This window comes from Natrix helvetica (genome assembly GCF_964273705.1).
Source record: "Natrix helvetica genome assembly, chromosome: 1".
NCBI lineage: Eukaryota > Metazoa > Chordata > Lepidosauria > Squamata > Natricidae > Natrix > Natrix helvetica.
Genome location: NC_138548.1, coordinates 71,030,685 through 71,048,344, shown reverse-complemented (window position 1 = coordinate 71,048,344; position 17,660 = coordinate 71,030,685). Strand labels below are relative to the sequence as shown.

Here is a 17,660-nt window from a genome sequence, read left to right as displayed (position 1 = left end):
TCTCTACCGTTGCTTCTGCGCAGAGGGAGACGGTCGCGTTTCGGGTCGTTGTTCTCCGTCTCGCCCTCGAGCTCCGTTCTGGCGTCATCGCGCGAGTGATTCTCTCACCCTTGTCCCCGAAAGCTACGGAGTACGGAGCACAGCGCCGGTTATACGTCCCTTAGGTCTTAGGTCAAGTTGGCTTTGACCCCTTTAAGCGATTATATTGGGGTTTTTCCTTGGCTCCTAACGTGGTGATATGCGGTGTTTTTTTTATTACTGTGCCCTCCTCCTTACAGTGCAGGATAGTATTGTGATGATTGTAGTTGCGGGCTCTTAAAGCATTTTTATGGTTGTCCGCTTTATTCCGGCGGCCTATCTGTTGCCGGCAAAATGCAGTATATATATATCAACCGAGGAGGCACAGAAACCCTGAGATCTGTGGCTTGTCCATATATGTTTCGGGGTGTGAAGGGGAAAAAATCAACTTTGGTGGTGTCGTTTATGTCCTAGATGAACTTGCTTTCTAAAAAAGCAGGCTAACAGTTTTCCCAGAAAGGTTTTCCTAATCCTTGTTAAGTATTTAGAGGGAATTACTTTCAGCTTTAATAAGAGTCTTTGGCAATCTTTATTGAGAGCCAGCTGGTTGTAGTAGTTACCGCATCAGGCTAATAAGTGAGAGACTATGAGTTCTAGTTCTGCTAGTGGCATAAAGACAGCTGGGTCACTCTGGCTCAGGCCCTCTCTCCCTCCTCCCTCCCTCTCCCTGTTTATAGGTGATCCTCAACTGGAGTAGGTATAATAGTAAACAATCTTGTAAATGAATGCATCAGGTCCTTTATTACTGTATCTGATAGAGGGATGATGATCTAAATAAACAGTACTCCAGTAAATATGAATGTTATGCAAGTTTACGCTCCCACAGCTGACAGTGATGAGGAAAATTTAGAGAAGCTCTATGAAGATATAAGCAGTGTACTGAAAACCCTAAAAAGTAATGGTATTGCAATACTCATGGGAGATTTCAATGCAAAACTGAGAGAAGGAAGTGATGCTCCTGTAGTTGGAAATGTTGGCTTAGGAACCAGAAATGGTAGAGGGGACAGATTTGTAGACTTCTGCAAGGAACATAGACAATATGTGATGAATACTTTTTTTAAGTTACCAAAAAGACGCCTCTACACTTGGTGATCACTGCCAGATACACAAAATAATATAGTAAGGAACAAAATTGACTATTTTACAATTTAAAAAAGGTTTAGAAACTCATTAAAATCAGCAAAGACATATCCAGGTGCAGATGTACCATCCAATCATAATCTACTACTTGCTGAAGTCCACCTGAAAACAGTAAAGATGAGAAACCCAATCCTTACTCCTAAACCAAGAATTGACAGTAATTTCATCATTAAACATGGAGATAAGATAAAAGAAGAGCTAGAAATTCATTTAAGAGAAACCAATAATCTAAATAATGAAGATGTAGAAGTGATTCAAATAAATTTAAAATGCAATAATAGAGGTAACACTCAAAACAAAGAGAGAGGTACCACAAGAAACAACACTGGATGATAGATGAAATTTTTCATCTCATGGATGAAAGACACTATTTAAAAAATAAAAAAAATGCAATGCATTGCAGAAAACAATTAGAAGAAAAATTCGACTGGCAAAAGAAAAATGATTTGCAAAGAGATGCAAAGAAATAGAAGAAGAGACAGAATGTATTCATGATAATTCCAACTTACACAAAAAAGTGAAAGAAGCAGCAGGTATCTACAAAAACCAACAATTTAGTTGACGGGGAAATAATCTTGGATGAAAAACGAAAAAGATGGAAGAAATATATTGAAGAACTTTTTTTTTAAACAAAGTTTTATTGGTTTTTTTAGGGAAAAGGGAAAGGGGTGGTGGAATGGGTTACAAATTTTGGCAGTTACAATATGTAGAAGGTGTCCCCTCCCCCCATACTCATGATATTCATTTAAACATAAACTTTAATAGTAAATAGCAATATTTGTCAGCATATAGATTCAGGTAATAATTTCAATCAATTTTTATCAAGCAGATTTTCCTGTTCATTTTTGTGATCTGAGTTTTCTTGGTATTGCCCCTTCTCCCCCCGCCAGCAGCGCTCCGGCCCCTCCCGTGTCCTGTAGATCTGGTGTAGGATCATCAGTTTTATCTAGGAGTGCTTTGTTTTTTTCCATAAAGGCCTGAGCCTCTGTGGTTGTGCTAATTCTAACTCTAGTATCCTCCCAGAAAATTAGCATACCTTCAGGCATCAACCATCTGAACCACACACCCTTCTGGTAAAGCTTCTTCGCTAATTGCGAATAATTTTTTCTTTTCTCTCTCACTTTCTTGGGGATCTGTTTCAGAATGGTTATTTATGTTGATATTTCAGAGCTTGCCCCCTTTGTGCACTCAGAATCTCATCTCTTGTGGTCTTTCTAAGAAATTTAATGTGTACCTCCCTGGGTACATTACGTGTTCTAGCATATGCTGAGTTTACTCTATTTACCAGATCCAGTTCCCACTCCATCTGTTGTTTTTCTTTTTGAATGTATTCAGCCAAAATGTTTGTCATGATGTCCCTTAAATCCTCATCATCTGCCTCAACCACGTTTTGGAACCTAAGGAAAAAAGACATTCTTTCAAATTCTGTTTTCATCTGGTGGGACTCAAGATCTTGGTTCCCCTTCTGCACCCCTTTCATCTCCCCCCTCATCTCAGCCGTCCCCCCCCCCCTCCAAAAGATCCAGTCTCTGTGAATTTTTGCTCGTCTGGTCCTGGTTCTCTTTAAGCTGCTCTTTCATCTCCTTTAATTGACTTTTTATGTCATCCTGTCCCTTTAAGATTTGTTGAAACATTTGTTGAAAATCCGTCTCTTGAGGCTTGGGCTGCATCAGAGATGTTAGAGTTTGTTGTCCACTAGGACTGGATACTGTAGATGTCGGGGCGGATACAGCAAAGCCCAGCTTCCCTGGGGGGTGGTCTTTTAGGTGGCATTATATTGAGCAGAAAGAGTTCAAAGTCAATACAGAGAGGAAACAATTAGGGAGGGCAACTGCCAAGAGAGATCAGGAGGCAAAGAGTCCAAGCAAAAGGGAATTCTTTCTTTCTAATTGCAACTTCTGGCAATAGAGTAGTAAAATCCTTTGTTCCAGGAGAGTCCAATACAGACAAGAGATTTATCTGAGTGTCACGGAGACAAAGACAGTAAGCCTGAAGTTCTATGGGTGGAGTCAAATTTCAATGTTTATAAAGACAGCGGAAGCAAGCCATCTTGCCCTGCCAGCATCGGAGTTAAGGGGCATAAAAAAAGTTTTCAAAGTTCCCAAAGTTTCCAGATCATTACCTCATTTATAGAATAACAATCCAAAATCTGCCTTCGTTATGAGCGTGAAATCATTGCATAGCTCTCTCCCTTCCTCCTCCTCTGGGGCCGAGAGCAGAGTCGTTTCTAGCCGCCTGTCCGAGGGGGGGGGGAATCCCCCTCCCTCCAGTCACGCTTCTCCGAGCCAAGTTGAAAACAGCTCTAAAAGCAGCTGGCAGTCTCTCTTTTTTTTTTTTACAAGCAAAGGAACGGAGGGAAGTTTCCACCTCACCACACAGCAACCGCGTCCTTCAGATAGTATGTTCTTCCAGCTGCCTCTTCACGAAGATGCCGCAACGCCTCCCCATCATGCCTCCCGGTGCCTAGGGCGATGCGGGGCCCCCCCGGCCGCCGCTGACTCAGGGGATCCCCCGCTATGCCGCCCCTTCGGCAGGAGCCCCTACGGGGCATCCTGTGCCCTCCAAGCGGTGAGGGGCCCACCAGAAGAGCGCGGGGCGAGCAGAGCCTGCCCGTCGTGGTCAGCAGCTGGAACCGGAAGTCTATATTGAAGAACTTTTTGAGGACACTGGGGATGATATTGATATAGGAAGTATAACAACTGGACTAAATATCACTGTGGAGGTTGACTACGCAATAAAAAAAGGAAAAACAAGAAAAGCCACAGGACCTGATGATATCCCAGTAGAAATTTTTAAATTGCTGGAAGACAATGGGAAGAAAATTTTACTGCAGCTCTTCAATCAAATATATGAAACAGGAAAGATACCAAATGATTGGCTAAAGTCAACCTTTGTGACAATCCCCAAAAAAATTAATGCAAAGAAGTGTACCGAATACAGAACAATAAGCTTAATGAGTCGTGCCCTGAAAATACAGAATTCAAAAGAATTCACATAAGAATATACTACAAAATTGAGGAATGTCTAAGTAATACACAATTTAATTTCAGAAACAATCTTGGTACATGAGATGCCCTATTCAGCATTCAAGTTCTTGTACAGCGCTGTAGAGATGTCAATCGCAGTGTTTACATGTGCTTCATTGATTTTAAAAAAGCCTTTGATAAAATAAGACACAGCAAACTATTACAAATCCTGAAACAATGAGACTAGATGACAAAGACATCCGAATCATAAACAATCTATATTGGCATCAGGTAGCAAATGTGAGACTAGGCCAAAATTATTCAGATGATGCTGAAATACGAAGAGCTGTCAGGCAGGGCTGTATTCTTTCTCTGCTGTTTAATATCTACTCTGAGTCAATTTTCAATGAAACTCTGGAAAACATTGATGCTGACCTCAAAGTAAATGGTGTTCAGATCAACACTTTAAGATATGATACAGTTCTGTTTGCCAGTAAGCATGAAGACCTCATCAACAAGAGTCTCAGAAATATCTGAAAAATATGTCTTGAAGCTTAACACCTCAAAAACCAAGATCATGGTCGTCAGCAAACACCCCATTAATTCTGAAGGAATACCACTAGAAAAAGTTGAAAGGATAACGTAAATTGTTTTTAATTTATATGAAAGCTGGGACATGATCAGTGAAGTAAAGACAAGGGTAGAGAAAGCTAGAATAGCATTCTTCAAAATGAAAAAGTTTTTCTGCAGTCACAACATGAGCCTAATTCTGAAAATCAGGCTTGTCAGATGTTACATCTTTTCCATCCTGCTCTACGGGATAGAGAATTGGTCTCTGATAGAAAACCACTTGAAGAAACTAGAAGCATTTGAAATGTGGATTTACAGATGGCTGTTATGTATAAGCTGGGTTGACAAAATCACAAATGAGGTGATAATCCATTTGGGAAAGCAAAGGGAAATCATCAAAGCCATTAAAAAGCGAAAGAATATTTTGGACATGTGATGCAACATCCAGAAAAATACAGCATTCTTCACTTAATACTCCAGGAAAAGATTGAAGGCAAACGAGGTCCAGGCAGAAGTAGAACATCGTGGCTTCAAAGCCTAAGGTTTGGACAAAACTCGGCAGCACTTTTTCATGTGGCTGTTGACAAAAATAGGATTGCAAACATCCGATGATGGATATGGTACAAGAAAAAGAATTCGTCCTCAACTTGAAACAATTTGTTTAGTGACCGCTCAATGTTACAACAGCAGTGAAAAAAGTGACATAGCCATTTTTCACACTTTACGATTGTGACGTGATCTTGGCAACAGACTCGTATTTATGATGGCTGCAGTGTCCTGGGGCCATGTGATCATCTTTTATGACCTCCTGACAACCAATGGTGAAACCAGAATCACCTAACCATGTTACTAAGTTAACAAGTGCAGTGATTCACTTAATTGTGGCAAGAATGGTTGTATAATGGGGCAAAGCTCACTTAACTCTCTTGCTTAGCAACAGAAATTCTGGGCTCAATTATGGCCATAAATCAATGACTACCTGTACCTTTTCCTTTTGAAACTGGATGCAGGCCAGTAGTGGGTTTCAAATTTTTTCTCTTCCAGTTCTGTGGGCGTGGCTAGGTGTGGATGTCATGTGATGGAGTGGGCATGGCCAACTTGACATCACTCATGCCCACGGCCATTCAGTCACATGACACCCCCCACCTAGCCACGCCTACAGAAAAAGGAAAAAAAATCAATTTCTACCTATCTACCTTCGCCAGTCGCACGTGTCGCTCTGTTTCAGCAGCCCTGGCCCTAGCTCCACTTCCTCCCCCAGCACCGCCTCTTTCTTCAGGCTGCTTACCTTCCTCCCATGGCAGCTGGTCCGGATTCCGGAAGGCAAGCTGACCTCTGGTAGTTTTTGGTGGCCTCCAGCCAGCCTCCGCAGCCACAAAGTGGCTCTCAAAGAGGTGGTGGCTGGCCACAGGCCACCAGAAACTACCAGAGGTTGCCAAAAAAGCTGCTGCCGTTGCCACCCTGTTCTTCGCGCCAGCTGCGCATGTGCAGCCCATTGTCTGCTGAGCAGGTTAGCAAGGTTTTTAACAGGTTAGATAACATCAGGGCATGTGAGTAAGATTTGCTGATAAGCTACTACATACAGTATAATCAACCAGTAACATTGTTCCCCATGTTCTAATGATGTTACCTAGCTCAGTAATGAAACATCTATGGCAGGGGTGTCAAACTCAATTTCATTGAGGGCTGCATCAGGATTGTGTTTGACCTTGGGGAGCAGAGTGGGCGTGGCCATGTTGGGTGTGGCCAGCTCACCATCACTTATGTCGGAGGCGCCTATGGTCTGAGCGCTCTGCCAGCGAAAACAGGCTTCAAAGCTTTATTTTCGTTTGCAACGGCTTCCTGCAAACTTCCGTCAGCAAAAGCAGAGCTCAGGAGGGCCCAACGTGGCCCTCCTGAGCTGTTTTCACTGGCAGAGGCACCCTGGTCCATTCCTTTGCTGTTTCCAGGGCGGCCCCGCGGGCCAAATCTAAGCACCCCACAAGGAAGATCCGGCCCCCGGGCCTTGAGTTTGACACCCCTAATCTATGGGAAAACAGCCAAACTTGAAAAACATCAAGAATTTAACAGTTCAAACTTGTGTTACCTACACTATATTGCCAAAAGTATTTGTTCACCCATCCAAATAATCAGAATCGGGTGTTCCAATCACTTCCATGGCCACAGGAGTATAAAATCAAGTACCTAGGCATGCAGACTGTTTTTACAAACATTTGTGAAAGAATGGGTCTCTCTCAGGAGCTCAGTGAATTCCAGCGTGGAGCTGTGATAGGATGCACCTGTGCAACAAATCCAGTCGTGAAATTTCCTCGCTCCTAAATATTCCACAGTCAACTGTCAGCTGTATTATAAGAACGTAGAAGTGTTTGGGAATGACAGCAACTCAGCCACGAAGTGTAGGCCACATAAACTCATCCAACATCAGTGTGTGACCTCACAAATGTGCTTCTGGAAGAATGGTCAAAAATTCCCATAAACACACTTCTAAACCTTGTGGACAACCTTCCCAGAAGAGTTGAAGCTGTTATAGCTGCAAAGGGTGGACCGACGTCATATTGAACCCTATGGATTAGGAATGGGATGTCACTTACAGTAAGTTCATATGCGAGTAAAGGCAGGTGAGAGAATAATTTTGGCAATATAGTGTATGTTCTATACTATTAGAAAGACAGAACTGTAAGTTCCGTGGAATGAACTTTAGAATTTAGGACCCATACCTATTTATTTATTAAGGTCTTAGATAATTTATTTGTCTTTTAGCACCATTTGACATTTGAAATGTAGAATACAGTAAATGGAATAGCAACCATGGTACTTTTTAAAAATTCTGTATTTTTTTCCCAGGAAGTTTTAGAAATGTCTGCATTAAATAGTAACTTCCATTAATAGGACTCTTTTCTGACAAAATGTCCTTAAGAATAGTACTGTATGTGCCATGGAAGGATCTAGGGATCCTTTTCGTGGCTTACTTTTATACACATTTGAAAGCTTTGCCTACATGAATCTGTTTTAATTTATTTTATATGTTCGATACAAAACATCTAAGTATGTTAGATGTATCCTTTGTATCTTTTGTGACTTAACTATTATTGATTTGATAAAGTATCCTACTTTTTGTTTTATTTATTTTGTTTTGGTTTTATAGTATATATGTACAGTACACACACACAGTATACATACATACATACATACATACATACATACATACATACATACATACATACATATATATATTAAATTGAGTCCAGATGAGAGACTTGTAGTCTTGTAGCTCAGCTTTACTGTGTAAAGATCTATATTTTGTGTTTTTTGGTGTCTTTACATTTTTTACTGTTTTATTTTCTAATTTCAGAGCAGTAGCTCATATAAATTGAACAGGTTTTTAAGTCAAAAGAAAACACTGAAAAATCAACAACTTCTTGTTTTGAAAGATGGTTTCTCATTGTTTACAGAACTGGTTTAAATGGAATGGCAAACCTTTAAAAAAAAAAAAGACCATCCATAAAGTTAACTATCTTTCAGGCCTGCCTGAGGGATCAAGAAACTAGCTACACTGGTTGAATTAGATGTTCTGCATGTATATGTAAGTTTTAAAATCTAGGGGAAAGATCTATGTTGCAAAATTCAGAGATAATCATGATGCTGCTTTTCATGGTAATGGAGTTAGATGTGATAACATTGCTGAAATGTTTAATTCTATTAAGTGGGACATTTGATCTGTGTTTCTGTAGATGATTCATCTCTCCATTTTAAAGGTATATTCAAATTTTCTATGGTAACATATTTCAAATATTTTTACCTTTTTATCTTTTAGACATTTTATTAGTGGCTTTAAATGAAGAGGGAAACATGTTTTACTAATCAACATCAAATTATATAATTATAGATTGCCAAAAAAAAGGCAATATGTATAATAATTTTATATGTTGTTGTTTACTTGGAACTTTAAAGCACCATGAACTTAAAAAGCAAGTTCACAATTTCCACACAATTGTAAAAGCGACTCATACTCAGTTATATTATTTATCAGCTTCAGACTTGAGTCTTCATAAGTGCTGTGGCCTAACTTGAGTCTTGAAAGTTGTGCTGCTCTGCTGCTTCTTAAATCCCATATCTCTGGGATTTAAATATATAATAATAGTGAATTTCTGGAAAATATAAATTCATATTCTCAGTTTGTAATATTTAGTGTTAAATTTGAAAAGAAAGTTGTGAAGCAGCTGATTAGCATATAGGAAACTGAAGAGAAAGAAACAAGGCACCAGAGGAAGAACACAAGGTCTTTTCTGGAACCAAAGAGGACGGGCAGTGTAAATAATAGAATTGGTACCAACAAACGAGAGACACATTGCATGACAGTCTCTTTTCACCATTTCTTCAGCTGCAGGGGTGATGAATGTCTGATCTTCATTTTAGCTTATATAGATATGAGAAGCAACCATATTTTGTTTCTCTGAATAAGCAGTATAGAATAAAATAACAGTCTATAAACAAAATAGAGTAGTGTGTGTGTATTGCTTATAGTATACTACTGTACTGTACTGTATTGCTTACAGTATATTGTCTGTCTCTGTCTTGAACAACGCAGTATACTACAGTATAGTCTATAAACAGTATGTATGTATATTCTACAAGTAGTCTAGATGAGAATAACAATATCTATTAAGTTTGCTTCTGATTCACAGAATGCAAAACTAGATGCAGCCCAGAATAGTGAAAAATGAAGACAAGCAAAGCAGTAGGGAAGCGAAGAGGGAAATACTCATCAAGAAGAAAGAAGAGGACTTTGCTGCCCACTTTGTCCATATTGAGAGCCAATAATAAGGCAACGCTGCCAGAAACTATTTGGCACTGTCAAGGATGGTTTCCTCCTTGGGATATCAACATAAAAAGAATATTTATGAGTAAATGAATTTGGGCAGTGAACTGGACTTAGTCCATGTGCTGATAGTTCTCTACCCCAGTAAGAGAGAAAAAAGAGAGTAGATTAATTTATAAACCATACTATCTTTACAGACTGAGCTCTCTGTCCCTCCCCCCCCCTCTCTCAATATGTCTGTTTTTTCTACTGTATTGCACATTTATTTATGAAATCTAAACACTGCTCATCTCATAATCCAAATGACACTGGGCAGTTTACAAATGCAAACCATAAAACCATTTCCAAAAGACATAATTAAAAGCAAAATTAAAACAGTGAAAAACAGAATAAAAGTGGGGTTACAAAGATGAGTTAAAAGGCGAAGGGAGTGCTCTCAAACCACCAACTACCCCAGCCCACCCAGGTTGTATACCACTATTAATTTCCTATGCCAATTTGCAGAGCCAGATCTTCATCTTCCAGAAGGTCAAAAGAGTGGGGGCCAGCCTCATCTCTGGAGCAAGATATTTCGTAGGCAAGTACAGTTGCAGAGAAAGCTCTTGTCAATTGGGGTAAGACAGTTCCTCAGGTAACCTTCTTATGCCAGACTTATAGGTGATAACTAACACCTTGAATTGGACCTGGAAGCAAAACAGCATGGCGAGGCATAAAACAATTATTAAACAGCTATCGTCACCTAAGTTGAAGTAGTTTGCTAATATACTATATGTCGTTTCTTAACATTTAAAATAGTCTTTTCAACAGGGGTAAATAATTTAAGACTAGAAATCCAATTGTAAGTTGTTATGGCTCTAAGTCAAGATAATTAGATTTCCAGTCCCAAGTTATAGATTGAATACCTGTACATTGGTTTGTTTATAGCTCAGACAAAGCACTCAGACAATGTCCATGAACTCATAATTTTTCTTCAAAATCGAAGGCATTGGCTTTTCTTAAATAATCAAATTGTGTTTTTTTTTTCAATTATCCTGGATCTATACTCATTATCATATGGACCTAGATTTTTTACTTCGGTTGTATCATTCATTGAGGATTTATTTGAGTAGCCTTTTCTATTTTTATAATGAATTTTGTATGCAAGATCATTCCAGGTCACTTATTAGTCTGCATTTCTATGATTGTTTAATTATGTGGGCTTGAGATTAATTAGAAGCCAGACAATGTATAATTTCTTTCTAAGTAATTAAACTTTGTTTCACTGGTTGGAGAAAAGGTTTTAATTTTATAATCTACTTAATGTATTTTTATATACTTCTATAAATAACAAAATATTTATCTTTTGTTGTTTTTAGACTGAATGCCCAATTCTTTGGAGGAAAAAAACCATAATGGATCCTAGCTGTGATTACCACTTTCTTCACCGTGTTTTGGGGAAAACTGTACACATCACATTGAAATGTGGCATATTCCAGGGGATATTGCAACATGTGGATTCCAGTCAGTGTATCTTTCTAAACAGAGGTATTGCTGCTCTTTTTAAATTCAGTGCATTTATACTGAAGATTGTAGTGGGGTTTGATGTATTTTCTCTACCAACATGACTAATTTCTATACAATAAGGTATTATTCTGGATTGTTTTGTGGAATAAAAACATAGTTTGGTCACAGATTATCAAAAAGCTGAAGTATGTAAATATATTTGAAATTACATCTCCCCATCCCATCACTGAATTCCCAACATTAGTGTCTCATTTTTCAAAACATTTTATTTAATGTTATTTCTTAGAGATCAAGCTCCAAACATTTTTCTCTGAAACTTGTTTAAAAGTTCAGATCTGGATTGGCTGTGAAAGTCAAAAATGCTGAACAGAATTGCAACTTCAATCTAGATAGACTTGAAATTTGAGAAGGAAATGAATAACTCCAGTACTCGAAGCTCTTATACTTATGGTGTGAGTTCTTGGCAGATATAGTGGCAAAGCAACATTCCTCTCTTTTCCTAATAATTTGTTAGCTGTAATTTTTATGAACATTTGATATAAGATAATCAGCAAAAAAAATTGATAAATTATGATCAAGCTTATTCTTCCTAACAGAGGAGTTGGACTTAAAATATTGGACAATCTTAAACACCAACAATCTGAAAAGTTAGCTTCGTTAATCTTTTGTAGCATAATCAATCCATGATCAACAGAAATACGTTTCATGAACTTTCAGAAACTTCTCAGGGCTAAATAGTTATTACAGTCTCCTAGTATTGTCACTAACTCAAATACTTTGGCCACCTAATGAGAAGGAAGGACTCACTGGAGAAGAACCTAATGCTGGGAATAATTGAGGGCAAAAGAAGAAGGAGCGACAGAGAATGAGGTGGCTGGACGGAGTCACTGATGCAGTCATCATGATCTTAATTGGACTCCAGAGGATAGAAAGGCCTGGAGGAACGTTGTCCGTGGTGTCGCAATGGGTGGGACATGACTTCACGACTAAGAACAACAACAACAACAAAGTATTGTCACTAATTCATCCGTCAAATGTGTTTCTTTAGCAACATTCCATCGCTGTAATACATCTCCCTTAATGCTAACACGTTAGTAATAGTTACCCTTCTGGGTCCATTGAAAATTTCTCCCTGCATCTGACTGTTATCAGCCTGATTACATTCAAATAATTCCTTACTTAATGTTCATTAATACTTCATAATATAATTCATTTAATTATTTAAAATGTTTATGTCAGTTTTTTCAAGTTACACTTTTGTAACTCACTATGATAAATTTCTTAGTGGCACATTGGAGTGCAAATGGCTTGAGATTTCTTTCTATATTTCACTGATTAATCCTTCATCAATATGTATCTTGAGCAGGAGTAAGTAAATAAGTCATTACTATGTACTTGTAAGACTGAATTTCAACAGAACCTAAGAAACAAAATACACTCAGATTTTAAATAGCAGAAAGAGGTTAATATCTGTGCCATCTAAATTACTCAATAACGGCCATCTATTGATAAATTCCAAAGTACTAACTTCACACCCTGTTAGGAATGAGTCATTACATACAATATAATGCAGTATAAAAAGCTCCTCCTGTTGCACTTTGTGTGCCAGCTTAAGCCTTTTTTAAATTAAAGGATTTAGTTTTCTGGGAAAGAGAAGTACTATAAAAACTTGATTTTTTTGATGAGAGAGTGTTTTGCTTTAACAATGAAAATGTGAGTGGGTTCAAGCAATTTCAAGGTACTTAATAGTAAATACTGTATGTATTTTAAAACATGCATAAAATAAATATATAAAACATAAGTCTCAATTCTTCAGATTAAAAGAAAATTCTATAATTATGTTAAATACATTTTAAATGTTTTTTAATTATTAACCTTGTTTTAATTTTTCTATCTTTTCTGCTTTTTAGGTTTTTAGGCTTTATTTACAATTATTTTATGCTTAACTATTTTGAGGCTTCTAAGGAAGAGTAATATGTAAATGAATAGTAAGCTTGAAACAACACTGGGTTTTTCTCACCACAAATATAATGATTAAATGTGCTTGAAAATAAAATTTAGCAATATGTTTTATAGTTTTAGGGCCAGAAGCTATTTTATTAGTAGTCATCTGTCACATTTCAGAGGTAAGGAAGGTTCTTTCCAACATAATCCCTAACAGATGAAGACTATTTATATGGAAGAGGTGGTCCTTCAGATAACTTAAATTGATGCATACGGTATAATGCTTTTTGATTTATTTGGTGTGCAAATTGCAGCTTGCTCTTCTGAAGCTTCAAGCACATTAAATTCCACTGATTCTGTGACAGCAAGGGCAAATATAACGGACCAACATTCAAGTCAAGAGTTACACAGTACTTCTGCACTTTTCTACAAGTATTTCTGGATTAATCTATCAATATTTTAAATTCCAGGGAGACCCGCAAGTGCTGTTTAGAACTTTAAAATATTAAGAGTAGAGTTCAAATTAGTCACTACTATACTTTTAACACGATAAAACCTGACAACCCCCCCCCCGCCCCCCATACACATATACTCACCCTGCAGAATCAAGCCAAAGTACCTACTAATATAAAGTAACCAATTGAATCACTTTGGGAATATTTCAAGCAGAACAGATGGTAACAGCATTTTATCATTGTTGCTGGTATTTACAGAATGGTACTTACGTTTTATCATAAATTATTCTCCTTAAATTATCAAACCCCTTTTTTAAAAGCAATCTAAATTGGTGATCATTATCATATCTGATGCAGTGAATTCTTTGGATTAACCATGCTTTGCGTGAAGATGTGCTATTACCTATTGATCTAGAACAGGGGTGCCAAACGCGCAGCGTCCCATGATGTATCGCAACTTTCCCCCCTTTGCTAAACCAGGTGTGGACGTGGGCAGTGCATGACGCATCTGGGCTGCAGGCCGTAAGTTTGACAGCCCTGATCTAGAGTCTCCTCATATTTAATTTCAATGGATGATCCTCCATTTCATCAATTGAGAGAGAAAAACTTGTTTTTGACCTCTGTCTCACCCATACAAGTCATTGCTCTAAGGCTGAAAAGTACATTGTAACCATTCTAGCCTCCTAATAATTTTAGTTATCCTTTTCTACATATTGATTCCAAAGCATTACTAATGTATTTTTTTACAATTTATTTGTTAATGTACTGTATAATATTTTCGGTTTGGTACATAAAAGATTGCTAGCGAAGAAGACAGCTTTATCAAAAGTAATATTAGTGTAAATTTAATTAATTAAAGAACAGAGGCTCATGGAAGGGAACTTACTATTTCTGAATAAGTTATAACTATACATAACTATTGCTAGAAGAAATAACTATTTCTGAGTATTCTCACATCCTAATACTATACTGTATTACAATATTGAAATATTTTATTCTTCTTAGAATTGATTTATTCTAACCAATTTAGAATTGGTTCTAAATTTTAGTATTAAACCGAACTTTGTTTATCTAAACAGAATGATACTTATTCTGTTTATTTCTTTCAGTTAAGAATTTGGAAAATGGCAGAAATGTACCAGGAATAAAGAGGTTCTTTGGCCATGAAATTGTTAATGGTGAGAACATTTTACAATTACATTTTTAAAAGTTTGATATTTGATATAATGTTAACTGATATTTTCAGGACTTCATATTAATTAGGAGTGTTTTTTAATCTCAAATTTCCAGTTGACCATGATAATTACAATATATTCTTTGATACTGACTGAAGTATGAAATAAGTTTAAAATATATTTTTAAATATATTTTCATTAGATCTTTGATTTTATTTCAAGCCTTACAAAACAACAATGAAATGAATTACTGTAAAACTATTTATTAAGAAATATAGCAATTCTATTGCTTTGATTTTATTGAATTGGGTTCTATTTATAAATTAATTACATATAAAGTATTTTGGATCCATTGGAATCTATAGACATAATCATTCAGTCACAAAATACTTTGTAAGACTATAGTAAGGAATGTTGGGTAAATTCCAATATTTTACACACATTATTTCTAAAGTTTACTGAGACCTAGTTAATCTTCCTTTACCCTTAAAGCAAAATGTTCACAGATGAACAGGATTTGAAAGCTAACCTCAAACAAAGCAATTTGGTCTAATACAATGCAAGCTAAGGGCATTTTCCACATGCCCTTCATGTGTTCTTTTCACAATTAACTGCATTACAGATAGTCCAAATTTATGATTTGGGAATCATAAGTGAACCAAAATTTTCTATTGCTAAGCAAAAGAGTTCTTAGGTGAGTTTCACCCCATTTTATAACTTTTCTTGCCACTGTAATTAAGCGAATCACTGCAGTTCAGTGGTGGGATCCTGCCAGTTTAACAACTGGTTTGGTGATCATGCGCTTCATGCGTTGTTATAAAATGGGGTGAAGATAAGAATACTTACCTTTCATTTTACTGCTGTGGAGTAACACAGCTGAGGTGCGGCAATGTGCCGCGCGAATCAGCTGAGAAGATATAGCTCAGTAGGGCGCAGGGGAGGGCGGGCGGGCCCACCTGATCATCGGAGTGAACCGGTTCTCTCCCAGCTGATTGTCAGAGCTACCGGTTTGTCTGAACCGATAGAATCCCACCCCTGCTGCAGTTGTTAAGTGAATCGGGCTTCTTCATTGACTTTGCTTGTCAGAAGGTCACAAAAGGTGTTCATCTGACTCTGAGGACACTGCAACTGTCATAAATATGAGTCAGTTGCCAAGCATCTGAATTGTGACCATGGGGAATGCTGCAACAGTAGTAAGTATGAAAAACATACTTATGACCATCATAACTTTAAACAGCAAGTATGAAAAACACAGTGCTGTTGTAACTTTAAACAGTCACTAAATGAACTGTTGTAAATCAAGGACTACCTATATACTTTCTAAAACTGCTGTAAAGCTCTTTTTTCTTTTTCTTTTTGCTTAAGATCTTCTATTTCTCACATGACATGGAACTCTTGTCTCATCTTTCAATTCGTCTTCTGGCTTCTGATCCTCAAAAGGAAATCCTGGTTTTGGATTTTGTAGCCTAGCTCAAACATGCAAAGCCCCAGGACTCTCCAGGTGGGGAAGGGGGTATCTTTTCTTTTTAGATGGCATAGGAGTGAAAAGAGCTTTGCTGTTGGACTGCAGCAGCTGAAGGTGGGAGAGTGGCTTTTTTCTTGTTCAGATCAGCTGGTAGGATTTCAAGAACAGACTGCACAGCCATTTGGCTGGAATGGTTGCTTGCTTGAGCAAGGGTTGGACTAGAAGACCTCCAAGGTCCCTTCCAATCCTGGAATTCCATGTTCAATGTTCTAATTAGGGATCATAATAGTAGTGGTGTGAAGTGTCCTGAGTTATAATTAGAAGTCTTTTTCTTCACATTTTAATCCTATCTGTGCTAATAAAGTAAGAACCAGTTTATTTGGAAAAATATTTGGGACTGTATATTATTTGAATATATAAGCTGCATAAAATACTCTGAATATTGTAAATTACCTGCATGTAGTTTTTCAGAACCATGTTTGTTTGTTCTTCTCCCTCTCTGCTATTTCTGATCTATTTCAAAACTTTGAAAAGTTCCAAGGTACTCTTCTGAATTTGCCATATTTGGAAGATCTTAAAGAAGTTGCTATTGCAAATATGTGAATTGTGTAATATGAGCTTCTTTGACAACAAAAACAAAATGGTTTTAGGAGAGTTAACTTAGAATAAACCATTGCAGCCTATATTCTATTTGCATAAAGTTTGCATGTAACATTACGTAATCCTGTTGTGTTATGTAACATGCACATTTCATAGCTTGTTGCTACTTGATTTTCTATCATGCCCTAATCCAGGCAGGTTCACTTGTTATTGTGTCGGTATTCACTTTTAACTTATCTCATCTGGTTATTAAGTACAGTTCGTGGTTCAACTTTAAATCCTTAATAGGAATTGTTGATCTATGTTTCAGTGGAATTGCTTGACGACCTGGAACAATCTTCTGCAGGAGGAAATCTCACTCCTACTGGATCCAGGTACACATGAGGTTTTTGTTATGAGAAATGACTGGGATCCTGACTATTAGGAAAAGCTATTTATTCTCAGTGGAAAGTCTTATTTGTATACTAGTGATCTATCAAAACCTAAGTTTCTAAGAACCTGATGTTCCTAAGACCAGGAACCTAAAGATATTAAGGCTGCCTACTGTTATTTAATAATGTGCTTGTATATACAGTATATATAGTATGTGTATCTATACTATATAATATAGCCTTCTCCAATTTAGTGTTCAGGTTCTATACCATTATTTCCAGCCAAAGAAATGCTGTTATATGCCATCATACTATAAATATGTATTTGTCATGAACCTGCTTTGCTTTAATATCAATAAGGTAAGGGTGACTGTTTATGCATATTGTTGTGCTTTCAAGGTCCTCACCCCAAAATTATGTAAATTGCTGGCTAAGAAGTCAGACAATTTCCTAGCATCTATTTAGATCTCATCTCTTCCATATCCTTGTCAGAAATTGTAATAATGATTATAATGAAATTAGCTGAAGTAAAGATTCTACCTAGATTCAGACATTGTACTAAGCCAAGTTTTGT

The 17,660-nt window shown here is 37.3% G+C and overlaps 1 protein-coding gene across 2 annotated transcripts in view; it reads left to right on the top strand.

Moving 5' to 3' along the window:
• The first annotated feature begins 13 nt into the window (after positions 1-13).
• The window catches only part of EXD1 (exonuclease 3'-5' domain containing 1), a 34,395-nt gene continuing 16,748 nt past the window's right edge, over positions 14-17,660 (top strand). The window contains exons 1-4 of one of the 2 annotated variants that reach the window (XM_081954116.1): positions 14-130; positions 10,929-11,097; positions 14,585-14,653; positions 17,026-17,089. In XM_081954116.1, the coding sequence (XP_081810242.1) occupies positions 10,965-11,097; positions 14,585-14,653; positions 17,026-17,089 (266 nt within the window). In that variant the 5' untranslated portion in view covers positions 14-130; positions 10,929-10,964. Of the gene's footprint in view, positions 172-10,928; positions 11,098-14,584; positions 14,654-17,025; positions 17,090-17,660 lie in introns of both variants that reach the window. The other variant, XM_081954115.1, reaches the window with a different exon arrangement.